The sequence below is a fragment of the Procambarus clarkii genome, chromosome 37 (genome assembly GCF_040958095.1).
Source record: "Procambarus clarkii isolate CNS0578487 chromosome 37, FALCON_Pclarkii_2.0, whole genome shotgun sequence".
Classification (NCBI taxonomy): Eukaryota; Metazoa; Arthropoda; class Malacostraca; order Decapoda; family Cambaridae; genus Procambarus; species Procambarus clarkii.
Window position 1 is genome coordinate 20,171,094 of NC_091186.1, and position 13,536 is coordinate 20,184,629.

General features: G+C 44.9%; 1 protein-coding gene across 2 annotated transcripts in view; it reads left to right on the forward strand.

Annotated features, from left to right (window-relative positions):
• Bcat (Branched chain amino acid transaminase) overlaps positions 1–13,536 on the forward strand; it is an 84,777-nt gene that overhangs the window by 37,969 nt on the left and 33,272 nt on the right. For both annotated transcript variants that reach the window (XM_069337234.1, XM_069337235.1), the window contains exons 4-5: positions 2,141–2,371; positions 6,398–6,586. In XM_069337234.1, the coding sequence (XP_069193335.1) occupies positions 2,141–2,371; positions 6,398–6,586 (420 nt within the window). The remainder of the gene's footprint in view (positions 1–2,140; positions 2,372–6,397; positions 6,587–13,536) is intronic.

Genomic DNA, 13,536 nt, shown 5'->3' on the forward strand with positions numbered 1-13,536 from the left:
AGATATAGGCACCATACAACTGCTGCATATTCCAGCTTTGGTCTAACAAAAGTTGTGAATAATTTCTTTAGTATTTCGCCATCATGGTCTTAAAAGCAATTCTGAAATTGGAAAGTGTAGCATAAGCTCCTTGCACAATGTTCTGTATGTGGTGATAGTTTTCTCAGGTGATAGTTTTCTACTTAGAACCATCCCTAGATCTCGTTCCTCAGGTGATAGTTTTCTACTTAGAACCATCCCTAGATCTCGTTCTTCCTCCTCAACCACATATATATTCTTCTTCTTCATATTCTTCCTCCTAAGTCACATATACCGGAAGACGCCTCAACCATGCCGAGACAGAGGTTCACCTCTGGGCGCCCGAACATCTGGCAGAGCCACCTGAATGATTCGGCGTTGACCGTCTATTCCGTGGACAGGAGAATGAACTGGGATGGGCCTTCTGCCAGAACATTGGTCACTTCCCGGATGTGAATGGCCAGGAAAGCCAAACCGCGAGAACTCTGCAGATGAGTCGCCCAAAGCGACCAGCCCCAAAGAACCAAGGACCGCATCGAACCCCCTCAGTTCGTGCAATGAACCACCGGGGAGCAATCTGAATGGAGCCAGATCATCGATCCGCGGGCGACCCGAACCCTCCGAAGTGAATACCACACAGTCGTGAAATCCCACACCGTGCTGTGGGCCTGACGGATGGATGTACCCCACTGCCCCTGGCCTGCCTGGTGCGCACTGGTCACAAAGCCCCACCCGAGAGCCAACATGTCTGTGAACACATCGAACGAGGGCTTGGATAGACGCCAAGGCACTGAACCCCGAAAAACCCGAAGAGGAAGCTGGCGACACAGCAGACGACACAAGGGCCCCCCTGGGGTCGAACCCAGCGATCGCGAGAGAGGCGGAAGGGACGTCCACGAAGGAACCAGAACTGCCGACGAAGCCAAACTTGGCCCAGTGGGTAGACCATCATTGCAAAGTTCAGACCCTCGAGCAACCTCCGAGTAACCTGGGAGCCCCCAGAAACAAACACATGCTGGACTACAGCTGAAACAGAGACTCTGGAGGGAGAGACAAGGAAGCGGTTCGAGAGTCCTACACAGGCCCCAGCCTAGTCCGAACCTGGGAAGGGACCAGATGGGACGTCTGCCAGTTCACCAGGAACCCCACAATCACATCAGCTGAGAACTAGAGAGTGGATCGCCGGCGCAGTGGGTCTGGGGCTCCCCCTTTCCCCTCCTTTGGAGGGGGAAAGGGGGGAGCCCCTTCATGTGCAGATATGTGGTGTGGCTCATGTGTTGTCATACTCGTTTGCTCGTTTTCATTTGGAAAGTTCTGTCCACTCATTTGTCTGTCATTTTAACCAGAATAGAGGGTTTGTTTTGAGGCGCTTACCTTTTTATTTACCTGGCCCGGTCGATGGCAGACATAGAATGCTGCAAATCCCATGGGCATTTCTATAAGCCATTGCTCCTCGTGCCTCTCTGAGGGAGCTACGTTCTGGCTTGAGGTCCCTGGTAGCCCTAGAACTCGTACACACTTATTGATGCCAAAGTCTAATGATATACATATCAGCCTGGATAGCTCCGGGGGAGTCGAAGGGGCACCCCCCCCCCCCTAGAAATACCATTCTTATGTAATCTCGCCAACCCATTGTACCTTCTTGCAAATAAATTATGTAATACACTCAGGCTCACCGTGACACATGTAAACACTTCATATTTATGTAACATGAAAATTTTTCAGGAAATTGTGTAACCTATTACTGTTGCCTACTGGATAGATATAGAGTGCATGATTATTCAATTAAACTGCCGTATATAATAATGTGTAACTGACGCATCACATATGTAAATTGCTAAGCTTAAAGACTTTGTGAACCATTTGTGCTATAAAGACTATTGATGCAGTATACAGTATTTACATTGACGTATGTAAGTGGCTTTTCAGGATTGTAATTTCTTTACCTAAATGAAGTTTGGGATTCAGTTCCTGAGCCCATTATGTGCTTGTGTAACCTTTTTCACTACTGCCCACTGGGTGGGTATGGGGGGTGCATAATTTATGAAAAAAACAATGTTATGATCAGTAGTGATGAATTCATTAATAATGTTCCACAGCTAATCACTCATTTGCTTTACAGTTATTTGAGGGCATGAAAGCTTTTCGTGGTGTTGATGACGAAATCAGACTTTTCCGGCCCGAGAAGAACATGGAACGCATGAACCGAACAGCTACTCGTTCATCTCTTCCTAATTTTGATGGCAACGAGTTAATTGAGCTACTAAAAAAACTTATCAGTATAGACCAAGAATGGGTGCCACATGCTGAATCGTCTAGTTTATATATCAGGCCTACCTTAATAGGAACGGAGGTTAGTAGTGACTGTGTGTATTGTAGTATGATAAGACTAATTTGTATATTTTATTAGACATATTTATTTTGGATCTCCATCCTACTTTAAACATTACTTATTGCCAGTTCCTTACACTACGCATGCCTCGTAGGTATTTCCTCCGGGATACCTTATTCTTTTGTCAAATATTTGTTCTTTCCTCTGACAAGTTTCCATTCAGTATCTCAAGACCATCTCATTTATAGACTTGAAACTTGATATGCAATGCTATACAATACTTCATAGATTTGTATCATTAACAAGTGTGGTAGTCAAAACACTAGAAAAAATAGTTAAAAACCAGTAGGTAGAACATCTGGAGAATAAGAACATAAGACACAGTATGGTTTTCGAACATGAATATCCTGTGTAACAAATCTGCTTAGTTTTTATGGTAGAGCCACAAAGATTCTACAGGAAAGAGGTGGTTGGGTTGACTTTGTCTGGATCTAAAATAGGCTTTTGAGTCCAACACAAGAGGCCATTTTGGAAACTGGAACATACTGAATGGGTGACGGGGAGATTGCTGACGTGGATGAAAAGTTTTCTAAATTACAAAGATAAGGACGGTAATCAGAGGCCCATGTGCATGGAAATAGGCTTACAGGTACCGGAAGATGAGAGAAAATGTTAGCACTGTGGATAAATGCCCGACCGACCACTGGAACATTATCTAACACAGTGCAGAGTTACCAACCCATTAGATTTCAAACTAATGATCATAAATGTATATAGTACGCTGCTAAACAGCACATGGTCAAAAGAGGAGCTAGATAGTAAACGTGAAGGTCTTATAACAATAATGAGAGAGATTATAGCAAGAGCAGATAAAGATAGATCACGACTGTTGATAGTCGGCAACTTCCACTTGAAATCCGTACACTGGGAAGCATATGAATCTAGAACAGAGGATTTTTGGACCTGTAGATTTGTAGACCTCATCTTAGAAACATTCTTGTATCAACATGTTAAACAAGCTACGAGGATGAGAGGAGGGGACGTTCCCTCCATGCTAGATTTGATATTTACCAGGAAGGAGGAAGAAATATTTGACATTCAGTACCTTCCTCCCTTGGGTAAAAGTGACCATGTCTTTTTGGGAATAAAGTGTGCAATGCATTATAATCTGGAAGAAAATAAGGAGGTTGAAGCAGTTGAAAAACCTGACTTCAGGAGAGGACATTATGGCGACCTTAGAAATTTTTTTAGCGAGTATAATTGGACAGACTTGATGCTAGGCAAGGAAGTAAATGAGATGTATGTCAAATTTTGTGAAATATATGATAAAGGCACAAATTTTTTTTTATATCAAAACAGACATGCAGAACTAGGAAACAGGATTGGTTCAACAGAAATTGTGAAAGAGCCAGAGACCAAAAGACACAAAAATGGAATCAATACAGGAAGAGGCCAAACCCCCAAACATACCAGCTATACAAAGATGCGAGAAACAACTACACGGCAGTGAGGAGAGAGGCAGAAAGTAATTTTGAGAAAGCTATTGCAGACAAATGTAAAACAGAACCAGATCTATTCTATAAATTCATAAACAATGAATTGCAGGTAAAGGATAATATTCAGAGGTTGAAAATGAGAAATAGATTCACGGAAAATGAAAAGGAAATGTATGAAACATTAAACGAAGGTTCCAAAGTGTATTTGTATAAAATGAAATCTTCAGAGAACCAGACACAATAGGAATTCCAGAGAACAACATAGAGCACATAGAGGTGTCTAGAGACAGTTGAAAAAGTGCTATAGGAGCTAAGAAAGAACAAAGCAGTTGGTCCAGATGGAGTTTCACCATAGGTTGTGAGAGAATGTGCACCCGAGCTCAGCATTCCACTTCAACTGATTTTTCAGGCATTCCTGTGTAAAGGAGTTGTAGCTGGTGTGTGGAAAATGACTAACATGGTTCGAAAATCTACAAAAGTGGCAGCAGGGAAGACCCCCTCAATTATAGACCTGTATCATTGACAAGTGTAATAGTCAAAATATTGGAAAAAATAATTAAAACTAAATGGGTAGAACACCTGGAGAAAAATGATATAATATCAGACAGACAGTATGGTTTTCAATCTGGAAGATCCTGTGAAACGAATTTACTCGGTTTGTGATTGAGCCAGAGAGATTTTACAGGAAAGAGATAGTTGGATTGACTGCATCTATCTGGACCTATAAAAGGCTTTTGACAGAGTTCCACATAAGACGTTGTTCTGGAAACTGGAACATATTGGAGGGGTGACAGGTAAGCTTCTAGCATGGATGGAAAAATTCCTAACTGATAGAAAAATGAGGGGCCGTAATCAGAGGCAATGTATCGGATTAGAGGAATGTCACGAGAGTAGTACCACAGGATTCAGTTCTTGCATCAGTAATGTTCATTGTCTACATAAATGATCTACCAGATGGAATACAGAATTATATGAACATGTTTGCTGATGATGCTAAGATAATAGGGAAGATAAGACACCTAGAAGATTGTCATGCCCTTCAAGAAGACCTGGACAAAATAAGTATATGGAGCACCACCTGGCAAATGGAATTTAATGTGAATGAATGCCATGTTATGGAATGTGGAATAGGAGAACATAGACCCCACACAACTTATATATTATGTGAGAAATCTTTAAAGAATTCTGACAAAGAAAAGGATCTAGGGGTGGTTCTAGATAGAAAACTGTCACCCATGAACCACATTTACCCTTAACATGAACCTGTTAATTTGTGTTCACCGATCACGGGAAAAATAATAAAATCGTAAGTGGCATATATTGCCCGCTATAGGGCGGGGAAGTCTGCCAAAAAATAGGCGCTGACTCAGCGTGCGTCCCAAGCGGCCTGTTGCTCGCCAGCTGTCAGGCCAGAGTTGCCACAGAGATAATTACCTAATTATTTCAATGTCTCTCATTGATTTTTCATAGTTTTTTGCTGTAATATTATTCAATAGTGTGTAGTTTGATATATTTATATAATAAAATGAGTGAATCATTGCTGTACTCAAAAATATGGTGTGCATATTGTTGACTCGATTATGTTCATCAATCGGTGAACAAATACTTTGTCGGTTATTACACTATAAGCACAGGTTATATATAAGTATCTGCATGCTTTGTTCACTATAACGAACCACTAAGTAGCTATTATGAGTCAAAAAGTAACGAGCAGTGACCGCCGTTTACCAGCCAATTGAAGGGTTAAGGCCCGAAACACTGCACGTACTAGTGGCTTTACAAGAATGTAATCACTATGCTATGTATCCTCACAAACCCAGTGTACCTTCTTGCATATATATATAAAAAAATAAATAAATAAAATAGTGATTGGATCCGTTTAAGGGTTGAAAAAAGGGCATGGGGGTCGACCCATAACTGCCCTATGATACTCTCCATACAATCACAAATGGCCTTGCAAAGTTTGGTGAGGCTAGCCTTGAGCATCCCCATCCCCCCAACACACATACTTTCGTACAGATATTGATATTTTATTATTGTCACAATAGCGTCTTGGAGAAGATCAGGTAATTATGAGGAGAAAATACCAAGCCACCATGATTATATAATACTTTGGAATGCATGTGAGGATGGAGTGAAGGATAGTGCCTAACCACTTGGACTACAGGGGCTCAAACACTGGTCCTGCCAGAAATGAGGTTATCATTGTACTGAGCACTCTAAGTGGCTAACAGTATTTGAGGAATGGGAGAACATTTTGAGATATTGATGGTAGATTTGTACAGTACAGAATTCAGTCTTAGGTTAGTATACAGTTAATTGTTAGTATGAGAGGTTACCATATACAGAGACTCGCAATAATGTGGCTGAAAATAAAAAATCCAACCCCCCCCCCACACACATGGAAAAAGAAGGGATTGTGATGACTTCTGTCTTTATCTGGGGGGCCCATATAAAGTTGCATGTTTACCACATGTTGCTAAACAATTAAGGCTGACACTAAATGTAATTTCAGTCCTGCAAGTAACCAGTATTATATGCTTTTTTTCAGCCAACTTTAGGTGTTCAGCGACCAAAGGAGTCACTACTCTTTGTAATATTGTGCCCAGTTGGACCTTACTTCGCCAGTGGGTTTCAGCCAGTGTCTCTGCTAGCGGATCCCAAGCATGTGCGAGCCTGGCCTGGTGGTGTTGGCATGATGAAAATGGGATCTAATTATGGACCAACTCTAGAAATCCAGGTATTACAGTATTTGTTTTAATATACAGTAACATATTTTTGTCACTAGAAAATTGTTAACTACATAACATTTTTTGTTTGAAGCATTTATATAATTTTTATTTTTTTTCTGAAATCTAAGTGAAACTTAAACTTTTATTGAAAAAAGCCTTTTATTGTGGGTGAAAAAGCCTTTCTTGTCCTCAGTCCTACATTATGGCTTGTTGAGCTTGAATCCATTGCTTCTCGTTTACGTTACATCCAATCTTTTGAAGAAAATGTCTGGACCAACATCCTCCAAATGGTTCAGTGCAGTATTTTAAAGATTTTGATGAGATCCACCCTGTCACTTCACTTCAATGTCCAAAGAGTTTGGAAAAAGGCAAGAAGGGAAAGGGAGGAGGAGAAGGAAGATGCGGCTAAAATGTTCGGTGGCTTATCCACCGCGGGTTGGCGTCGGGTATTTTCCTTGGATCTTGATCTTGGTGGTGTTCTGTCACTTTTTGGGTGGCATGGTAGGCTAGGTGGGCTTGTTGGTGTGTGCCAGGACTTGAGGTGAGGTGGAGAGTAGCGTGGTATATAGGCTTTAGGTGGAGATGCCTCGGTGTTGTTTCTTCATCTGACTTCTTTCTTCAGGCTTCTTTCTTCTGCTGCAATTGGTTACATCCATGTGTTGTTGGTCTTCATGCACTTCTGGATCTTGTGTGTCTTGTGTTTTGCCCTGTTATGCCTGGTGTGTAGTGTTGTTAGCCCTGTGGCCCTCAACTGTTCCTGGTACAAGAGTTGATTTAGCACTGGAATGAGTTATGTTGCCCAGTGTTGTCCTTTCTCCAAAAAAAGCCGTGTCTTTCTGAAGTAGTAGTCTCCATGCTTGGATACATTAATCCAAGTAGGAGTACACCAGAGTACAACTGTACATTCATACAGTTGAATGAATACTTTCTTTTCCTTAAAGACAAGGATATGCTTGATTATTCTTAGGGTTTGGTTAGCTTTTCTGTGGGGAGCCCCTTTGGCTTCCCAGAGCTCTCGGGCTAATGTGTGATATTAGACCCGGGGCATTAGTCTATGGAGTTTGACCTACCAGGGACCACGAGCCAGAACCTGGCCCCTTCAGAGAGGTTGCAGGGAGCAATGGCCCTGGAAATCCCCCCCCCCCCTGTGATTGGGGGGGGGCTTTCCTTGTCTGCCATCAACCAAGGTTAGGCACCTAGAAAGGTAGGCATAACAAGACAAACCCCACATGGTAAGAAACTAACAACTAAAAACCGAACAGAGAGGTAGAACTCCCTATAATCCGAAGGAAACGAGCAAACCTCACACTCCACTGCCATGCCCCTTGTTCGCACAGCCCTCTTTCCTGTGCTGGCTATGTAACTCCCTCAGTTTAGGCAATGAACCATCAGGGCACAGTCCGAAATGGAGCAGGATTGGCGATCCGCAAGCAACCTGAACTCTCAGAAGTGACAGCCACGCTGCTGCGAACTCGTGCACCGTGCTGTGAGCCTAATGGAAGGATGGACCCCACCGACCCTGGTCAGCCTGGTGAGCACTGGTCACAAAACCCCAGCCAAGAAACAACACATCCGAGTATACGTCAAGTGAGGGCTTGGGTAGGTGCCATGGCACTGAATCCCCCCAAAAAAACCAAAGAGGAAGACGGTGATGCAGCAGCCAATGCAAGGCTCCCAGAGGCCAGACCCAACGATCGCGAGAGTGGCGGTAGGGATGTACGAAAGTGGTAAGTTTGTTACCCCATGACAAAACCAAGTCAGTCCCTGAAACCCAGATGAATCGGGTCTTGCCAATACGCATCTCGGAGGTCTAGGGACACCATCCAAGCATCCAGTTCCAAAAGAAGCCAGACCTGGGATAGAGTGGTCATCTGAAAGGAGGGGGCAAAAGAAGGGTTCATACGTGACAAGTCTAGATTGAACCTCAGATTCACAGTCTCGTTTCAGGACCGGAAACAGGCGGGAAACCCACCTGAGGGATGAATTCATTTTGACCACTCCCAACTGCACCCACTCAAAGATGACCTGACAGAGCACAGGAGAAGAGGGCCTGCCCCGCGAACCCTGAATCCCCCATTAGGAGGCCCACCCACTGCCTCCACAGGTCAGAGGAAACGGCCCGAAATGCCCACAAATCGTGGGACCAGGCATGAGCAAACAGCGCGAGCCTCCCCCAACCTCATTGCACACGAAAGGGCCGACGCCCTTAAGAGAACCTGACCAACACACAAAGCGATCACCGCACCGACCAGACACTGTCGGGTACGAAGGAAGTGCTGGGTCCGAAACTGGCACCACTGGCTCACCACAACCGACGGAACCCCGAATCCTGGCATGACCCCTCTGGGAATGACCCCCACAGCCTCCCCAGAGAACCAACAAGTCCGACAAAGGGCGGCAGCTGGAAGAAACTGCCTGCAGATACTGCACAACTGCAAAATCTGCAAACAGCAACAAACAAAAAGGTGATGAAAATCTAAGAGCCAGGTTCCATGCGGATTCCAGAGAATGAGCGAGCACAGCCTGCCGGCACGCAATGCGAGAAGCAAAGGACAGAAACACCACCTCCTTCAAAATCGGTGCAATAACAAGGCAGCCGAGCCGCCATGGCAAGCGCACCGGGCACAGGACCAGAGCCTTCACATCCTTCTCAAGCCAGTCCGAAGAAAGCTTGAGCAGGAAAAAGAAATGCAAAACCGAAGCCAAATGCCCCTGCGCACGCAAATCCTCTGCTACCAGGGATGCCGAAAGGAAAGGAACCTGCACGTGAAGCTGCACCTGGCCAATGTCCTTAGGAATAATGGGGCGAATAAGCACGCATTGAGGTGCTCCAACTCGCCCCCCACCCCCCCAGGTAAACGTGAACCACAGTAGAAGTTTCCTGCCATTCAAGCGTGCTGGTCCAACAGAACACGTGTCACGCCTCCAAGGAGAAGAAAGGACATCCTGCTAACCAGGATGACTCCGGCACCTTGTAATGCACCCAATAAAGAAAAGTAGAACCAAATTCAAACAAGGAAGGGTTCATTATCGAGACAAAATCTGGGTCACGCAGGAGGTAAGCCACAATGGTCTCCCAAACCTCCTTCGGTGGGATGCAGGAAGCCAAAAACCTCTGGAAGTAAGGGACCAAAAAACCCAAGGGAACCAGGAACCGAACCCAGGGAGGAGCACAACTCGTATCAAATTTGTACAGGGAGGGGAGATAAGAAAACCCTTCCTCCTGCAACAATAAGCCCTACGCTGAGGGTACCAACACCCAAGCAGGGTCAAACGGGGTCCAAACCCCCAAAGTCGGCCCCTCCCCAGCCCCGGGATCCTCCACGTCAGAACCCGTGGGCAGAGGTGCCCTCCAAACCCTCCGTCCCCCAAAGAAAAGAAAAGGCAGTTAGCCGGAAAAGTTTGGAAAAGGGGGGTATGCTGGTCAGACCCCGAAGCCCCGGCTGGAGGAACAGGCTCGAATGCTTCTGTCGCCAAACTGGAAGGACTATAAGCCCCCGAAACTGCCCGAGTCTCGCCACCATCTAAATCCTGCCCCAACTCTGAGACCCTCAGATGTTTGGAAGCCAGCCCGGGGAGGAAAGGGGGGGGGGGGGAGACTGAATAAACAACAGCAGGGGTAAGGACGAGGGAGCGAAGACGAAACCAAAGTCAAAGTGACTAATGCCCCCAAATCTTGGTCCCTATAACCAAAACAGGGCAACCTCGGGGTATCCAGAAAGGCAACCAACCTAGTTCGTTGGTTGCAGCAACCCTAACCTTGCATGCAATGCTGAAGCTGTCTGCAACCAATTATCATTATCAGTGGACTTGGTGAATTGGAGTACCAGCAAGGAACACCACTTGCGGGACTCAGGGTCAAAGGTGTCATTAACCCAACAGGCAGAATGATGGAGGTAAACATGGTGAATATCACCCGGAGACAAGGGGACAGAGCATCCCTCGAACTCGCTCAAGTCGAGATGGGACCCAGAGGACGCATCCATTGGACCAATGAAACGCAATTGGCTTTTCCAGGGCCCTTAGGCTGACTGCTAAGGGAAGTCTAGGCTAGGTACTGCTAACTGGTTGGCCCAAACTAACAAGAGAACAATTTAAACTGAACAACTTCGACATGTACAATCACGGGGACCTAGCGGGGGAACACCAGAATAACAGAGGGTGGACAAAGACTAAGGGGTAAACTCCCCACCAAGCAGGAAACCAAAAAAAAAATAAAAACCCTGCAAAAGCACAATTTCTCCATGAGGAACAGAACTGTCTTCAGTGTGTAACGGAGACAAGTTGCACAGTACCTTGCACCCCTACCAGCGACAATACTACCTCCTACCCAGAGTCAAACATTGGCTATAAAACCCCCAGCTGAACCCCAAGGTTCGGGCACTCGCTGAGCAGCAAGAGATCCCTACGGAGGTAGTTCCCGATTGGCTTATGGAAGACAACCATAAACCTCAAGGGCAGTACTTACAGAGCATCTAAAGAAGGGAGCCCTAGGTGCATGCAGCCTCAGTACTTCATGAATTACTCCTGGCTCGCACACCAACTTGCAGCAGAACAACACTGCAAGAGCACAGCACGTACAGAGCCTGGAGCCAGAGTCAGATGACTGCCACCAAGCACAACAGCCTCGGAACTAAAGTTGGATAGCTGGAGTTGGGGTCTGGAGCCCCCGCTTCCCTCTCCCGGGAAGGGGGGGGAGCTGTGGTGGCATGGCAGCACAGCAGCGGGTGTGACGACATGCTTGATTTCAGATTGGAAAGTTCTGCTCGGTTTCCGGTAGCAATGTTTCACCAGTTGGGGTTCTGTTTTGGGACGCCTACCTTTCTGGGTGCCTAACCCAGTCAATGGCAGACACAATGCTTCCAACCACATAGGGGTTTCTATAAGCCATTGCTCCTCGAGTCTGTCTGAGGGGGCCAGGTTATGGCTCATGGTCCCCCGGTAGGCATTAGAACTCTATTCGAAGGACTGTTACCACGGTCTAATACATGCATATCAGCCCGTAAGCTCTGGGGAGCTCCGGGACTCGCCCAGAAAATGGCGTTTCATTACATTCAACACTGGTTTTTTTACTATTTGTTCATCCATCAAGTTCCCTTTAAATCCTCCTCCTTTTTTGGCATAAATTTTTGAACGAGTTCAGTGATGATCTTGAAATATTCCCATGATGCTTCCATGCAATGTTCACCTATTAGCTCCCTCCTGGAGATGTTTTGCAGTTCCTCTTATTCCTTGATAGTCTCCTTGAGGGTAATCTACAAATTTATCATCATAGACCTTTGTGGGTTTTTTGTGATCCATCTTATAGTATGGTGATCACATGAGGTGAGCTTTTTCTCTACCTGAATTTGATCAATCATGCCCTTTTCTTATGTTAACACAAGATCTAGAATGCTGTTACCATGTGTAGGCTCTACCACCTGCTGTCTGAGAAAGGCGTCCTGTGCCAGATAAAGAAATTGTTCTCCTTCTGCTTGTGATGTCAGAATTTCCCAGTCTGTGGTCTCGTGGTTAACCCTTACACTGCTCAGGGGTCCTGGGGACATTTACACCCCTGTGCGCAAGAAAAAAAAAAATCAAATTTTTTTTTCGTCTTTTTAAACATGTTAATTTCAGTCCCCTGAGCACGGGAAAAATAATAAAAAAATTCTATATACATACCAATGACACAATTTAGCCGAGAAGTTGGCCGATGACCTCACAGAATGTGAGTGCTCAAGGGTGCTGCGTCAGCCAGTCGTCACTCACGGCCGCTCACGCGGCCCAAGTTGCCGCGAATTTAGTTTCGCGGAATTATTTACAGTATTCTTGGGTCATTTTACACAAATTTTTTTTTGCTAGTATTGCTCCAATTATTAGCAATAGACATTGTATTATAATAAAAATGGTATAAACTCACTAGGCGCTCGCATATTAGTGTCACAAGTATGCCCACCAAAATGGTATAATTTACAGGAAATATTCAATGTATTTCGGGTTTTTTCAATATAAACACAAAAATTAACTTTATGTACATTTATTTACCAAAGAATTACACATTTAGTACTCCTGGAGACTGTGATACTGTGCAAAACAGTTGATATGGCACAGAGGGACTGCACACGCTTCACACCATGTCAACACCAATTTACATTTGTGACCTCAATTTGGTACTGGAACACACAACACACCGACGCTGGCCTGCTGCACGAGCTCCAGTTGGTGGTAATTTCTTGATTTGGTGTATCAGAAAGGCCTCCCTGTAAGTGAGCCTGGGTGCAGGAGCATATTTCAATATTGGGTCTCAAATGGGTCTTTGTATGCCAGGTGTGTCCTTGCCAAATTTACCTAGTAACTGTTTCACAACTTGAAAACTAAACGAACGGAAATATGGTTTTCTACCTCTTTTCACAAGAAACATTTTGTAACTGTTCAGCATTGTTACGTCAATAAGGTGGTAAATCATTTTCTTTGTCCACTTTACTGTTTTCCATACACACTCTACAGCACCCACCATCATGTCACATTTATCGACTAAACGCATGTTGATGTTGTTGTCCATCACACAATCTGGCTTATATATTATTTGCTTTGTTGTTCTGTTCACCTCGCTACTGTCCACCATTGTACCAGGGTGAATGGTGGTCAACACGTTCACTTCACGTCTGTCTTTCCACCGCACTGAAAGCATTGCACCACTTTTTCTTACCTCGCAATCACCTACTTGCATAGCAGTGTCAAACACAGGCATTTCCTTCCGTTTTGGCTTTACTGTGCCACATACTCCAGTCTTATTATCAAGCAAGAATTTCGTTAGCAAGGGACTAGTATAATAGTTGTGTACAATATGTGGCCCTTGTTCAGATATGGTGCAAGCAGTGCCTTCACCACACTACCTGAGAAGCCATGTTCGTCATTAGCAGGAATATCTACATTTGTGGCTGAATAAAGTATCATGTGTAACACCATTCCTGATTCA